At 32.6% G+C, this 16,043-nt stretch overlaps 1 protein-coding gene across 1 annotated transcript in view; it reads right to left on the bottom strand.

Moving 5' to 3' along the window:
* The window catches only part of NELL2 (neural EGFL like 2), a 127,553-nt gene that overhangs the window by 68,761 nt on the left and 42,749 nt on the right, over positions 1-16,043 (bottom strand). The window contains exon 10 of the mRNA XM_044677797.1: positions 10,493-10,584. Within this exon, the coding sequence (XP_044533732.1) occupies positions 10,493-10,584 (92 nt within the window). The remainder of the gene's footprint in view (positions 1-10,492; positions 10,585-16,043) is intronic.

Below are 16,043 nucleotides of genomic sequence, written 5' to 3'. Positions count from 1 at the left end.
GTATAAGAGTGTATAAGAGACAGATATATATATATATATATATCTTCCTTCATTTGATCCTTCCATCTCTGCTATTAACTCATGTCTCCTCAGGAAGGTTATCTATAATATATCTATAATTCTCCTCTCACTATCTTAACTTTCTGCAGGTTGACTTCCAGTTTTATCATTGAACTAAAATTACTTTATCCAAAATTATTAATGTTCTCTTAATTGCCACATCCAATGACTTTTTTCATGACCTCTCTAAAAACCTTTGTTATTGTCAGTCAACCTTTTCTCCCTGATACTCTCTTCTTTCTTGGATTTTGGAATACTATTCTCTCAGTCTTCTTTATTGGATCTTCACATTTCTGTCAAGTTCTGGCTAAACTCCTACCTTCTGCAGGTATCACAATTCTCTCTAATTCTAGTACCTCCCCTATAATCCAGTCAGATTATGAGTATTTGTTACAATGGTAAAGGAAAATCTGAGGAAGTTAAACTTCAGGTTTTAACCATGTATAGCAACAAATGATTTCTGTAATGTTCTTCTGAGTGCTAAAAGAGAGGAGTCATCTTCATTCTCACACTATAAGTCAAAATTGGTATTTGAAGAGTGAGAAAAATTCTTGTCAGTTTCAACCTATTTTTGGTTGCCGGTTTGATATCCTCATCTTAACATTTGAATTCCAACATGCTATTGGCAGACAGAATTCTGTACATGGTTCATCAGTTATATTAAAAATATTGCTCTTTTCCAATTTAAAAAGTTTCTTCTATGAATTGTCCTATTCCGTTACTCTAAGTGCTGTTTAGACATCCTAAGCAGCAGTACCTTCCTTTTACTCATCATCTTCTTCTTCATCTACCTTCTCCTCTACCTCCTTCTTATTTGAGCTATATAATCTCCTCCTTTGGCAATGAAGGTAGTGAGTTTAGTACCTTTCATAGGCTGCATTCGCACCCATTGTCTCCATATTTATTTTAAGTTAATACTTTATCCCTACAAATAATGTTTAAACCCTTGCCTTCCATCTTGGAATCAATACTATGTATTGATCAAGTGACTTGCCCAGGGTCACTTAGGTAGGGAGTGTCTGAGGTCAGATTTGAACCCAGGACCTCCCATCTCTGGGCCTGACTCTCAATCCACTGAGCCACCTAGCTGCCCCCCCCACAAATAATTTTGCAACACTATTGCTATAGAGTCTCTCCACCCCAAAACTTCTTCTAGTTTATGAAGATTTCCTCTCATTTTACAGTGTTCTTGACTTACTTATTTTTCTTTTCTTATTTAATTTAGCATCTAGTTCTCTTTTCATTTTCATTCTTTCCCCTTCTTTTAAATGGTTAATTAAAAATCAATCTCTTCTCTTCCTACTAGGTTATTTTATTTTATGTGCTTTTTCCTCAGAAGACTGTATTTACCTTGTTCTTTTCTTTAATTCTCTTCTCTTTCTCTTTTGAATTTTTATTCTTTGATACATTGTCTATATAGCCATTTATTCCTTTGTGTAATCTGAATGCAATTAAATCTTCTGGAAAACCTACTCTGTACTCCCTTTAAAACAATTTTCATGTTATTGCCTTTAAACATCTTACCATTTTATCCCTTTTGTTCTATTGTGCTTTGAACTAAGGAGCATCAATTCAAAAGCAAAGTAATAATGGTAGAAGCATGGGCCCACAGTAAGAATTATTTTGTGTCCCAAATCATGCTATCTAGTTCTATCTTCTGCCTCATGATGAATCCAAAGACTTTTTCATGTGCCATGAATTTTCCTCCCTGACTCTATGTCATTTATCCTTTTCTCATTTTTTCTTTGCCCAAGATAGAATGATATCCAGGAAGGAACAACACTTTCTCAGAAGTGTTCTCCTAATGGACCAACCAAATCCTTCCTCATTAGCCACATTGTAAAGTCTCCATATCTCATTACAAACATATAAACTTCTTTATCCATAGGAGTATTCTTCAGTGGGAATTCCTTCTCCTGCCTTTGATTGAGACTTCATTCCTTCATTTCCTGTATTTTAACCCCTACATTTTGCTAATTCTGTTCTCTTTGAGTCCTCCTTTTTACTGAGTCTAATTTTGTTCACCCACGAAGTTGAGTAGGCTACCTCACATAATCCTTATCTACTCTCTACCTCTCTTTTTCCCATTTATGAACCCTCTCATCCTGTGGTTTAGTTCCACAGAATGCATTGCTGCACCCTCAAGAAGGGGTAGGAGTATGGGGTTTAACAAGGAGTTTCTGGTCTGCTTCTCCAATGTCACTTAATTTGATTAAATTCCACTTGATTTTTATTCCCTTTTGTACCTAAAAAAATTCTCTTAAATATCTTTCTTCTATTTTTTCTCTTTAAGCATCTGAAGAGCACTCACCTGGATCAAGAAGTATATAGGCTATTCTTTATATTACGGTTATTCTTTTCTTGGATGTTGTATTTATTTATTTTTATTGTGTTTCTATAGTGTGGAGTTTTTGAAATTCAAACTCATATCTTTTTTTTCATCATGCAGATATACTTCAAATGCTTCTTTTTGATTGAACATCTGTCTATTTTTGTCTTACTCATAATAGTCTCAGGTTTGGAGAGGAAGTTATTGGGATTGCATCTTGAGCTTCTTTACTTTGTGGAATGCTATTCTATTTCCTTCATTGGTTTCTAGCAAATGTAAAATAATCTTGGTTGATGTGAATTTACTTTCCTTTGCATTTGAAGATCTTTCTCCTCGAAGCTCACAGAATTTGTTTGTCACTGGAATAGTTCAATGTAACCATATATCTTAAGAATTAATAGCATAGGCTTCCTCTTCAAAGTGGTCTATAAATTATTTTGATTGATATTTTGTTTTCTTATTTTGGAAACTATTGGAAATTTTCTTGTATTGTTTTATATACAGAACAGTATTGGGATTTTTCAATTTGTCATATTCTTCTTTTTTTTAAAACCCTTGTACTTCGGTGTATTGTCTCATAGGTGGAAGATTGGTAAGGGTGGGCAATGGGGGTCAAGTGACTTGCCCAGGGTCACACAGCTGGGAAGTAGCTGAGGCCGGGTTTGAACCTAGGACCTCCTGTCTCTAGGCCTGACTCTCACTCCACTGAGCTACCCAGCTGCCCCTGTCATATTCTTCTGAAAGGCTGATAATTCTTAATTTCTCTCTATATATCCTCTTTTTTGAAATCAATTATTTTTTATCACATAGTGATTTTATGATCAATCTTTCAGCTTTTGCTTCTCCTCTTCCAAATTGTCCTTCCCTTCAATGTATTTATATTGCAAATACATTCTCTCTTTAACATCTTTGGAGTGACTTACTGCTGTGGACTCAAGTGTCTTTATTCTTTCAATTACTTCTATTGTTCAGGCCATAAATTCATGCATTTCTTCTTTTCTAACTTCTTTTATAGATTCCCTTCGTCTTTTGTATAATTCTAAAACATTTTATTGGGTTTCCATGATCTCGGGATTTGATAGGATTCTGTATTTTATCAGGTACAAACTCAATTTCCTTTACCTTAAAATATTTATTTATTTAGAAAAAATTATAATCTCATTTGATGTTTCAAGGTGAAGACTTCTCTAATTCTTTATCTCTGTTGAATTATCTCTTTGTGTTTTAGGTTTTTAATTGAATTTTCTTTCTCTCAAAATACTTGGCAGTTTGATCCTTTTTTAAGAATGAAAGATTTATCACCATCACTCACTTTCATAACCCCCACCCCTTTGATATTGTATAGACCCAATAGACTAGACTAGACTTCAAGTTTGCCTCAGATCTTCCCAAACTGGGCCATTTCCTTTTCACTTGCTTTGGTTCCTGTCTCCAAGGAACATCTGCAAGAACAGGGTTAGGTTCAGATAAACTTCAGTCACTTTTCTTTCACATTTGATCAAGCCATGAATGGTTACCCTTGAACCAAGTCTGGCTATTCCTTCTCTGGCTAACCTGCATCAACATGTTAACTTTTAAAGGATTGGAGTAGAAATGCATGAATATGATGGGAGTCCCTTCAGCCTTGGGGCTTACTAACCTAAGGTTTAGCCCAAATGTCTTTCTAAGCACCAAATCCCTGCAGATCATACCCTTTATAAAGTCTCCATTTATAGAGGACTCCTTTATAGAATTTCTTTCCATGTCTTATAAGAGAGACTTACCATATTGTTTTAGGAGAAGGGAAATTAGAGTTCCTAGGGGAAATTGACAACAAGAAGAGTAAAGAACATGAACGCAGGGAGGAGATTTCAATGTAAATGGGGGGAAAATTACCAATGAGAAGGTAAAAGTTAATAATGACTATATGCCCTCTACAACCAGGAACATAGGAAAATTTCTACTATAAAGGAGTATCCTCTATATTATCCACAGGAAGTGTTATTTCAAAAACAAAAAAGGTGGATGGGGCAAGATCTGCAAGGCAATAGAACAAGAAGTATTTAGAAAAAGAACTTAAAATAAGGTACCAAAATATAGTTTAGAAGTTTTAATTCCATAAAAATATAGAGATTAAAGAAGAACTGAATAAGTTTCAGAGTCATGATTTAAAGAATAAAGCCTAGAATAGAGAAAATAGGAAGATAAATAGCAAAAAGAATGAAGGAAAGATTGTTTTAGAAGATGGTACATAAAATAAAATTAACAAAGCTAACAAAAAAAGTTAAAAAGGAGAGGGAGAAGTATTTTACTTAAGTATTTAAATTAGAGGGGTGAAAGTGAAGAAGACTATGATAATTAAATAAAAGAAATAAGAAGAAAAAACTAAGTAAAACTCCAAAACTAAAGGAAGAGGTAACAAACAGGAGGGATACTGGGATTTGAGGTTGAAGGAGGAAAAGCTGGGGGAAATGTTTTTTCTTAAAATAGGTTAAGCTAAGATAACTGAAAAGATAGAGTACCAAGTTCACTGAAGAAGAATCAATCCAATAAAACAAAAAAGGGGTATAAAATGGATGTGGAAATCAAGTCATACAATTTATTTCCTATAAGAAATATAATTTTTAAAAACACATGCAGAATAAAAATGAGGGATTAAAAAATTAAAATGCATAATATGAATTTAAAAGCAATAACAGGAGTTGCAATCTTGCTATTAAAGCAAAAAGAAAAATGTAAAACATGAAAAACAATCAACAAGGATGTACTGGAAGGACTGAACTTTAAGAGGGTACCCCAACGTCCCAGAAAACAGAGCCTATTGTATAATTAGATAGGAAAATGAGCAAACAACAAAAAAGCACCTCACTCTAAAGACTTTTTATGGAGACAGAGAGCAAGATATAGACACAGAGGGGGCCAGCAAAAGCAAAGGAAATACATGCAAAGTCCAAAAGAAAAATACAGATTTGACCCAAATTCTCAAAGAACTCAAAAAAGACTTCAAAAACCATTTAAGAGAAGCAGAGCAAAAGTGGGTAAGATAAATGAAAAGTGATGCAAGAAGAAAGGAAAGTGATGAAAGAAGAAATGTGCCAAAAAAGAAGAACCAAAAACTGACAGAGGAAAATCAGGTCTTAAAAATCAGAATTGACCATCTAGAAACCAATGATTTCATAAGAAATCAGGAAACAATAAAGCAGAATCAAAGGAATAAAAAAAAGAAGAAAACATGAAATATCTTATTGAAAAAAACAAGTGACCTAGAAAATTTAAGAATTATTGGACAACTGGAAAGCCATGATCAAAAAAAAAATCTTGGACATCATATTACAAGAAATTATCAAAGATAACTGCCTAGAGATCCTACAATAAGAAAATAAAATTGAAATTAAAAGAATTCACAGATCACCTCTAGAAAAAAAACTCCTCAAATGACAACTTCAAGGAATATATTAGCTAAATTCAAGAGCCACCAAGCTAAGGAGAAAATTCTTCAAGCAGCCAAAAAGAAACAATTCAAATACCATGGAGCTATAATCAGGATCACACAGGACCTAACAGTTTCTACATTAAAGGATCAAAAGGCACAGAATATGATATTTGGGAAGGCAAAAGATTTGGGTTTACAACTCAGAGTCACCTATCCAGCAAAACTTAGTATATTCTTTCAGGGGAGAATTGGGCATTCAATAAGTTGGAAGCTTTTCAAGTATTCCTGAGGAATAAGCCAAACCTAAACAAAAAATTTGAAGTCCAAACACAGGACACAAGAGAAACCCCAAAAGGAATAATTTTATTACAAAAAGGAATAACAATAATAAAGGAAGTAGAGGATTTCTATATGAACTGGAAGGACTTCCAGGAATTGATGCAGAGCAAAAGGAGCAGAACCAGGAGAACATTGTACACAAAGATTGATACACAATGGCACAATCAAATGTAATGTACTTTTCTACTAGCAGCAATGCAATGATCCAGGACAATCCAGAGGAACTTATGAGAAAGAACACTATCCACCTCCAGAGAAAGAACTGTGGGAGTAGATATGCGGAAGAAAAACATAGCATCAATCATGTGGTTGGATGGGGATATGATTAGGGTTTTGGTGTTAAAAGATCACTCTATTGCAAATATGAATAATATAGAAATAGGTTTTGAACATTGATACATGTATAACCCAGTGGAACTTCTTGGGAGGGGGGCTTTGGGAGGGGGGAGGAAAGTGTGGGAGTGAGGCAGAGAATCATGAATCATGTAACCATGGAAAAATATTCTAAAAAAAAATAAATAAATTATAAGAAAGAAAAAAAAACAAGGATATACTGAAGGAGGCATAAATAGCAAATCAAAACCCATACTGAACTTAAAGACTCCAAAAATCTTGGTATTGGAAGTAACTAGGAGGCTCAGTGAATAGAAAACCAAGCCTAATGATGGAAAATGCTGGCTTGAAAACTGGACTCGGAAACTTCCTAGCTGTGGGATGCTGCACAAGTCACTTAATCCCCATTGCCTAGCCATTATTGCTCTTCTACCTTTGAACTAATAATTAGTTTTGATTCTAATATGGAACATAAAGGGCTTTTTAAAGTTTTAGTATCTAAATTAATAAAGAAACAATTTTTGAGCTACATGGAGACTTAGACAATAGTACAATAATGATAGGAGGTTTCAAAATTCTTCCCTTAGTTCTGGATGAAAAAAGAGAAACAAAAGAGAAAAAATAAAATTAGAGTTAAAAGATAAAGAATTTTTGAAATGGGAATAATAAAAATAGACATATTTTTAGAACCAAATGGAACTTTTACAAAAATTAATGATATATTAGTGCACAGAGATATTTCAAACAATGTAAAAAAAGGAGAAATAATTATTATTTCCTATACCAACCACCATAAAATAAAAGAATAATCAGTTCAACAACCACAAACAAAAGACAGAAATCCAATTGGATTCTTAACAATAAAATTCTAAATAATGAGTGGGTCAAAGAAAAAATCATAGAAATAATTATTAAGTAAAAAATGATAATGAGGGAAACATACCAAAATTTTAGGGATGCCCTGGGTGGGGTGGGGGATTCATATCCCTACAAATACACAATAAAAAAATAGAAAAAGAATTAATAAACTGATTATGCATTTTAAAAATTGTTTAAAAATAAATTTAAAATGAGTACAAATGAGGAGATAAAAATTTGAAGAGAAATACATAAATTGGGAATCTTACAAATAGAGAAATTATAAATAAAACTAAAAGTCTATTCTTGGGGCTGATAAGAGGCTCAGTGGACAAAGAGTTAGGTCTAAAGATGGGTGGTCCCCCATTCAAATCTGGCCTCAGACACTTCCTTGCTGTGTGACTTGGGGCAAGTCATTTAACCCCAATTGCCTAGCCCTTACCATTCTGCTGGCTTGGTTCCAATACTTAGTATTTATTCTAAGATGGAGGGTAAGTTTAAAAAAGAACTTTGAAAAAAAAATTTTTTTAAAGAAAAGTTTTTTCTTCCTTTAAAAGACCTATAAAATTGATAAATTGTCAATTTGGTTAAAGACAAGACAGAAAATCACATTATAAGAATAGAAAATGACAAGATGAAATTACAACAAAATGAAAAGAAAAAATTTAATTGATGATCAGAATCTATTATGTTCAGTTATGTGCTAACTAAACTGAGAACATAAAAGAAATGAATACTTATCAATATATAAAAGCAAAACTAACAAAGGACCAAAAATATTTTAAATAATCAAATCTTAGGAAAGGAAACAACTAGCCTTAAAAGAACTATCAAAAGAAAAAAAAATCTCCTTGATGGAATCACAGGAGAATTCTATCAAACCTTTAAAGAACAATTAATAACCATAGTTCACAAATTATTTTTACAAATTGAAAAGTACTCTATAAAATTCTTTTTATGAGGCAAATATAGTTCTAAAGCCTGAACCAAAGAAGGAAAAAGCATAGAACGAGAGCTACAGATCAATATTATTACTGAAAATTGATTCAAAATTTTAAAACATAATGCTATTATACAGCAATTTATCTAAGAGGTCACTAATTATGACCAAGTTTGATTTATACCAAAGATGCAAAGATCAATAGAAATCACCATAATGATAAAAACGAAAATATCCAAAGCCCTAAGATCATCTCAGTAGTTGCAGAAGAAGCCATTGACAAAATACAACACTCATTCATGCTAAAAAAAAAAAAGCCCTGCAAAATTCAGGCACTGATTCTTTCTTATTATAATAAAAAGAATCTATCTAAAATTAAAAGATAAAGAATCTATCTAAACATACATGCCTACTCTCTACAGTATTGTTTGATATAGTTCTAGAAATGTTCACAATAGCAATAAGACAAGAGAAAAAAATAAAGAATAAAGAGAAGTAAGAGGAAAAACCTTTCTTGCTGAGTATATAATTTTATTTGGAAAATACTAAAGAATCAATAAAGATAATAATGCAGACAATAGCTTAGAGCAAGGTTGCAGCCTATAAAATAAGCCCTCAAATATCCACTATATTTCTAATGTAATAATAACAAAACTGAAGAGGTAATAATAGAAAAAAGAAATCTCATCTCCAGGAACTATAACATGCACGAAATACTTGGGAATCAATTTACCAAAGCACATAAATGAGTAGTATTAACTTAATCACAAAGCACTCTATAAGGACATAAAGAACAACATAAATACCCAGAAACTATCTGGGTTCATAGCTGGACTACGGCATGGGCCATACAAAAAAAGACAATGCTAACCCTTTTAGTGCTATATCACACAATTACCAAAAGAGATAATTGTGGATAACACAATCATTTGGAATGAATTATGAGAAACATCATTTAGAAAAACAAAAGATCTAGGATAACATGGAAAATGATGAAAAGAGGTAGAGATCTAGTGAAAATAGCACTCCTAGCTCTTAAGCTATATTATAAAGCAGCAGCCATCAAAACCATGTAGTTAATAATAAAAAAGTAGATCAATAAAGCATACTAGAAATGGATGAATCAGAAACATTGGAATGCAATAATCCAGTACCTGATAAAACGGAAAATATAAATTAATCAGAGAACGAACTCTTTACTTGTAAAAAAAAATCCTACGAAAACTGGAAAGTCATCTGGAAGAAATTGGATTTGGCCCAGTGTTCTACATTGTATCCCATTCTAAATGGTTACAAGATTTTAGTATTAAAAAATCATACTATCTTTTTAAAAATTAGAAATGAAGCAGAACACATACCTCTCAGTGATATAGGATATGTTTTATATATATGCATATATATAATGCTATCTTTTAAATAAATCCTTATGTTCTGACTTAGAATTGATTCTAAGTATTGGTACCAAGGCAGAAGAGAGGTAAAGGCTAGTCAATTAAGGTTAAGTGACTTCCTAATGGTCACACCATTAGGAAGTGTCTGATGCAAGATCTGGATCTAGGACCTCCTATCTATAGACCTGGCTCTCTATGTATCTACTGAGTCACCTAGCTGCCCCAAGAGAAGTAGTCTTAACCAGGGATAGAAGCAATACAAAAAACAAAGGAGTTAGCTTTGATATAATGAAATTGAAAGGCTGCTATTCAAATAAAATTAATGCCACTAAGGTAAGAAAAGAATCAGCAGAATTGGAAATAATGTTGCATCAAATTTCTCTGCTAAGGGCTTGGTATTAAGATATATATATATAAAGATAGATATATAGATGGCATAGATATAGATATCCAAAAGCATTCTCCAATAGATGTCATCATAGGATATAAAAAATTCACAAACGAATAATTATTATCAATCACATAAAAGAAAGCTATGAATCACTAAAAAGAAGAGAAAAGCAACAACACAAGTGAATTGATGTTATATATCAAATACAGTATAATACTTTCAATGATCACATTTAAAAATCATATTTTGTTCAAATTTAGTATAAGAATATCATTGAGGAGTCAATAGATTTTTAAATAATTTAGATAATAGAAACATAATTAACATTTCTAGTTTTTAATGTACTGGTGACGTTTTAAATCTTTGAGATTAATGTTTTATGAATAATGATTTTACATAGATTATTGAGAAAATTTTAATTATCCAGGTATATCCTTACCTTGCATTCATAGAGAACACAAACTCCAGAAGAGGAATAGATCGTTTTTTTCTCTCCTTCAAAGTAAGTTCTTCCTTGAAAATGGCATATTGCTTCAAAGATGAAAAACAAACAAATAAAAACAAAAAATTCAGTGAACAAAAATAGCTCAAAGCTTTCAAAATAAATTTATAATGATGCTTCATATTTATTCATCACTTTTCAAGGATTTGTACTGACTGTAATTCATGCCAACGGCTCCTTAAAATACGGTTCTCACTCACAAGAATTTAGACTATTGAATTTGAATTTGTAGTCATGGCATCTTCATTCATATCCCTACTGTCACTTATTACCTATGTAATCTTGGCAAGTCACTTTACTTCTGTAGGTCTCAGTTTCCTTAACTGTAAAATAAGAGTCTTTTATAATGAAGAACTTCTAAAATCTCTTCCATCTATAGATCTATCTCTATTGGAACCTAAGTAGATGGTTGACCACTTTCTTCCTTCAGGTTTCTCGCTGTAACTCTGGGGAGCAGTAGGGTTTTCCAGTAACACTACTCATGAGAATCCAACAATGTGCTCCCAGATGACATCAATTAGCCAGTTAGTCCTAATTAGCTATTTAAATTAAAGTTTCCAAAGCAGTTAGTAAAACAATCCCCTTCCCTTTCAAACTGGAGGCATACTGGGCTCAAGTTTAGAGAGCTCACAGAGCAGAAGAGACAAATTCTTATCTTTTGATTGCTCCCTTTGTGTAGAACTCATGAAGTTCATTTTAGATGTTATCTTCTGGGCTCCTTGTAAAGTTCTGAAGCTGCCTTCTTCATCAGGTCAAGTTTATCCTCAGACACTGATGGGGAATCCAAATCTTCTGACCTTCTAAAATTCACAAGCTCATCCTCTAATCAAGGTAGGGGAGAGGAGACAAAGATTCTGTCATTCACTTTCCTCCCTTCCCCCCAGCTATTACCTTTCAGGGGTTTTGCTGATATTATTCAATCACTTAGCTGGCCTGCTATTAGAACAGAGGATTCTGAACTTGATTGTTTTATCCAAGCCATTTCTTTCAATGTCATTTCAAGCCTTCCAATCTGATTAAGGATTTTTCACTCATAGTTTATACATAATTATTAGGCAGGAGTAGTTGATAAACATTTATTAAGTGCCTTTTTAATATGCCAGGCATTGTGCTAAGCCCTGGGAATTTAAGTTCAAAAAGGAAGGTAGTCTCTGCACTCAAGGATTTTACAATCTAACAGGGGAAGACAACACATAAAGGAACATGAAAAATGTGCGATGGAGAGGTGGAGATATTGGCATGAGGACATGGTGAAGTTTAAAAAGTTCAAAATAAGTGCAGCCAGAATGGAGAAATAGTTAACTTATCAACAGATTCATTCTAGGACTCAATTACTTACTAGAGATAATTTTGTTTCTCAAAGAGATATTCATGTTAATTAAATTAATTGAAGCAGTGATAATTGACTGATTTGTTCCACCACTGATAAGTTGGCCTGTGTTAAAATGCAGGTGGATCCTAACTCATAAATTTATATTGAAAAAAATATATTTTATCATTCATTCAAAAACACTACAATGGCTCCCTACTCCCATGGGGAGGGGGACAGGCTCTGTACTCTCAAATTTTATCCTGGCATTAAGTCTCTTAGCAAATTTGCACCACTCTAGTATTCTCACAGTATCACCCCACCTATGTATTCTACTTCAACCAAATGGTTATTTCTCATCCCCTAAACATATTTAAATTTAAAGAATTTTTTAAATGGTTTCTCTCTCTCCCCTCTCCCATGTTTCCAATATCTGGCTGTCAAAATCCTATCTTTTACCCTTCCTCCATTCCCATTGCCCTCATAAATAAATATGCTCCCTTTCTTGAATTTTATGTGGCTCTTTGTAACTCAATATCATCCCCTTTGAAGTATTGTCCCATTATCTTTTCACCTTTTCCTAATCTAACACATATTTTTTTTAAAGTTGACTACAATCATTGAATTCACTTCTCTCACTTTCAACATTTTGCAATCTGGCTTCCAATATCATCACTCATCTGAAAGTCTTCTCTCTCAAATTTCCAATGATTTGACATTTATATCCCAATTCTGATGGCCTTTTCTCAACTCTCATCCTTCTCAACTTCTCTGCAACATTTTATACTGCTCACCACCTTTTCTGCAAGACATGCCTTCCCTCTTTTGGTTCTTCTTCTAACTATCTGAACACACCTTATTCTTCTTTGTTGGCTGAGCATGCCATGTAACTGTGGTTGTATCTCAAGGCTCTTTCTTAGACCCTTTTCTATTCTCTCCCTATACTTTCTGTCTCTTTGTGACTTCTAACTTCCATGGTTTTATTTATCATCTCTATGCAGATAATTCGTGTCTATATATTCAACATTACTTTTTTTCTGAGTTGCAGTCCCATATCTCCAATTGCCTACTAGATAGTTTGAACTGGATGGAGATACTCCATTTTGAAATATGTCCAACACTGAATTCATCTTTTCCCCAAAACCTACCCCTAGTCCCTAAATTTCCCTTTTCTTTTGCAGACACTATCATTCTTCTAGTCACTCAAGTTTATAACTTTATTTTTGACTTCTCATTCTCCCTCAACCCATGTAACCAATTAGGTTCCCAATCTTGTGGTTTATTCTTCATATATATCCTTCTTTCTAAAGCCCAATTTGAGTCTTTATCACCACTGGACTACTACAATAGCCGATTACTAAATATCTTTACTTCTTGTTTATTCCTATTGCAATACATCCTTGCCAAAGAAATTTTCCTAAAGTGAAATTCTGGCTATATCACTCCTATTGCTCCTATGATCAAATAAAGGCTTTTCTACTTATTTGATTAACAATGAGAGATGATTATTAAAGTTTCCTTCTTTTATACTTGCAAGACTGGGGAGAAGACGTTATTAGTATCCACATTTTGCACTTGAAGAAACTGAGGCAGATAGAGGTTAAATGACTTGCCCAGGTTCATAAACAAATATTATTAAATACCTATTTTGTTCTAGATACTGTGCTAAGTACTTAGTAAATATTATTTCATTTTATCCTCACAGTAACCCTATGAGGTAGGAGCAATTATCACCTTCATTTTAAAAATGAAGAAACTGAGGCAAAAGGGAAATGAATAATTAAATTACTGGAGAAATTGGAGTTAAAATGCTGATGATGTCTTATAAATTGAAATGCTAAAGATTATATACATTTCTTATACACATAGAAATTTTGTGAAAATTGACCATGTTGCAGGACACAGAGATATTTTATCTAAATGTAAAAAAGTAGAAATAGTAAAACTATCTTTACAAATTATAATATAATAAAAATTGTAACCAATTTAAGGAACACAAACAAGATATAGCTCCAAATGGACTAAACAATAAAATCCTAAATAATGAGTGAGTTAAACAGAAAACCATAGAAATAATGTCAAAGTGCATGAAATGATGAATATATAAAGATATAGATGATTTATAAAGACATAACATAAATATGTTTTCTATAAGTGTTCAAATATATTTTATATAAATATAATTTTATATAAATATTTAAATATAAATGTATTTTTCCCAAATATATAAAATATATTTCTATGAATATATTTAAACATAAACATATACATATAGCTCTATAAAAGACTCATACATATATAAATTATGTTAATATGTGCACTGATTCAGAGAGATATAGACATAACAAAAAGCCATTCCCAAATACATAAGTGATCGATGGATATGAACAAACAATTCTCAAAAATATAATTAAAACTATTAGCAATCATAGGAAAAATGCTCAAAACTGTTAACAAGAGAAATTTAAATCAAAATAATACTAAAATTTTACCTGAAACATATAAAATTGGCAAAGATTACAAAAGATGAGAATATTAAATGTTAGAGGATGTGTAGAAAACATATTCAGTAGCACAAGGCTTATGGATTTGTGAATCAGTATAATCATTTTGGAAAGCAATTTTGAATTATGCAAATAAAGTAACTAAAATGTCACTTTCAGAGATTCCAACACCAGACACTTACCTCAAAGAATCAATGTTGGAAGAATTCCCATAGTTATCAAAATATTCCTAGAAGCATTTTTTTGGGATAGCAAATAATTGGAAACAAAGTAAATACTTATTTATTGGGGAATGGTTAAAAAAACTGGCACAGGAATATAATGGAATATTATTATGCTGTAAGAAATTATGAATGTGATGAACACAGAGAAGGAAAGAAAGATGCAGAGTGAAGTAGAGTCAGGAAAACAACATACAAAATGACTATAGATATTTAGATGGAAGGAATAACCAACACACACACAAAATCAAATAAATGTTGCAAAGCAACAAAGAATATGCATAACCCCAAAGAAGAATTACAAGAATCTACTTTTACCCTATTCCTTTGCAAATGTGGGAGATATATAGATGTAGAACATTACATACATTTTGAGACTTTTAAAAAATGTATTGTTTTAGGGGCAGCTGGATAGCTCAGTGGATTGAGAGTCAAGCCTAGAGACGGGAGGTCCTAGGTTCAAATCCGGCCTCAGACACTTCCCAGCTGTATGACCCTGGGCAAGTCACTTGACCCCCATTGCCCACCCTTACCACTCTTCCACCAAGGAACCAATACACAGAAGTTAAGGGTTTAAAAAAAAAAAGTAAAAAAAAATGTTTTGTTTTGCTGATTTTTTGGTCTCTTCACCTTTTTCTTTTCTCTTACTAAAATTATGGAAAGCCATTCTGTGAGACAGGAAGGGAATACTAGGAGAAATTTTCACAATGTAAAAATGATACTCAATAAAATTTATTTTTTAAAAAGGAAAATAACTGGACTGCACAAAATGCAAGAATTTGAATAATTACTTCAAAAGAAGTTGGAGGTAAATGAGGTAAATCATTTGTAACATGACCAAAAAGCAAGAAATAATTTCTGATCATAATGAAGGACTAAGATGAATAGAATGGGTGTGATAGAAGAAGCAGAATTTAGAACAAATAGAAAAGAAATTTGGGAATAGCCAACCTAAAGGGAATAATGTGGACGCAATACAAAGTGGCCCACACAGGAGGGAAGCCTGAATTTGCCTCCATGCTTCTGGTGGTGCTTTTGATGAAGATTCTAAATATATTATGTGGCTCTGATGTGGTATCCCCACTCTTTTGGCAATTGCTTTTGGCATTGGAAGGAAAGAGCAGTATTTTGTGTTCTTAGAAACTGTACTTTGGTGATAATTATTAAGTCACCCAAATGTTTCAGGAGAGATCTGAAAGAAGATGCTTCTCAATTTTAAAAGAATCCTATATTTGTACATGAAATGGAAAAAGAACTGTCTGGTTTTAGTGGAATTTTGAAATAAAACTATTGGAGTTGTGTGTCTAGTTCTTTCTTTAAAAACAAAAACAAAAACCTTACCTTACATCTTAGGATAACTACTAAGTATTAGTTCCAAGGCAGAGGAGTGAATTGCAGTTAAGTTGCTTGCCCAGGGTAACACAGCTAGGAAGTGTCTGAAGCTAGTTTTTGAC

The sequence above is a fragment of the Gracilinanus agilis genome, chromosome 5, assembly GCF_016433145.1.
Source record: "Gracilinanus agilis isolate LMUSP501 chromosome 5, AgileGrace, whole genome shotgun sequence".
Taxonomy (NCBI): domain Eukaryota; kingdom Metazoa; phylum Chordata; class Mammalia; order Didelphimorphia; family Didelphidae; genus Gracilinanus; species Gracilinanus agilis.
The sequence above is the reverse complement of the archived record's forward strand: the minus strand, read 5'-3'. Positions and strand labels throughout refer to the sequence as shown.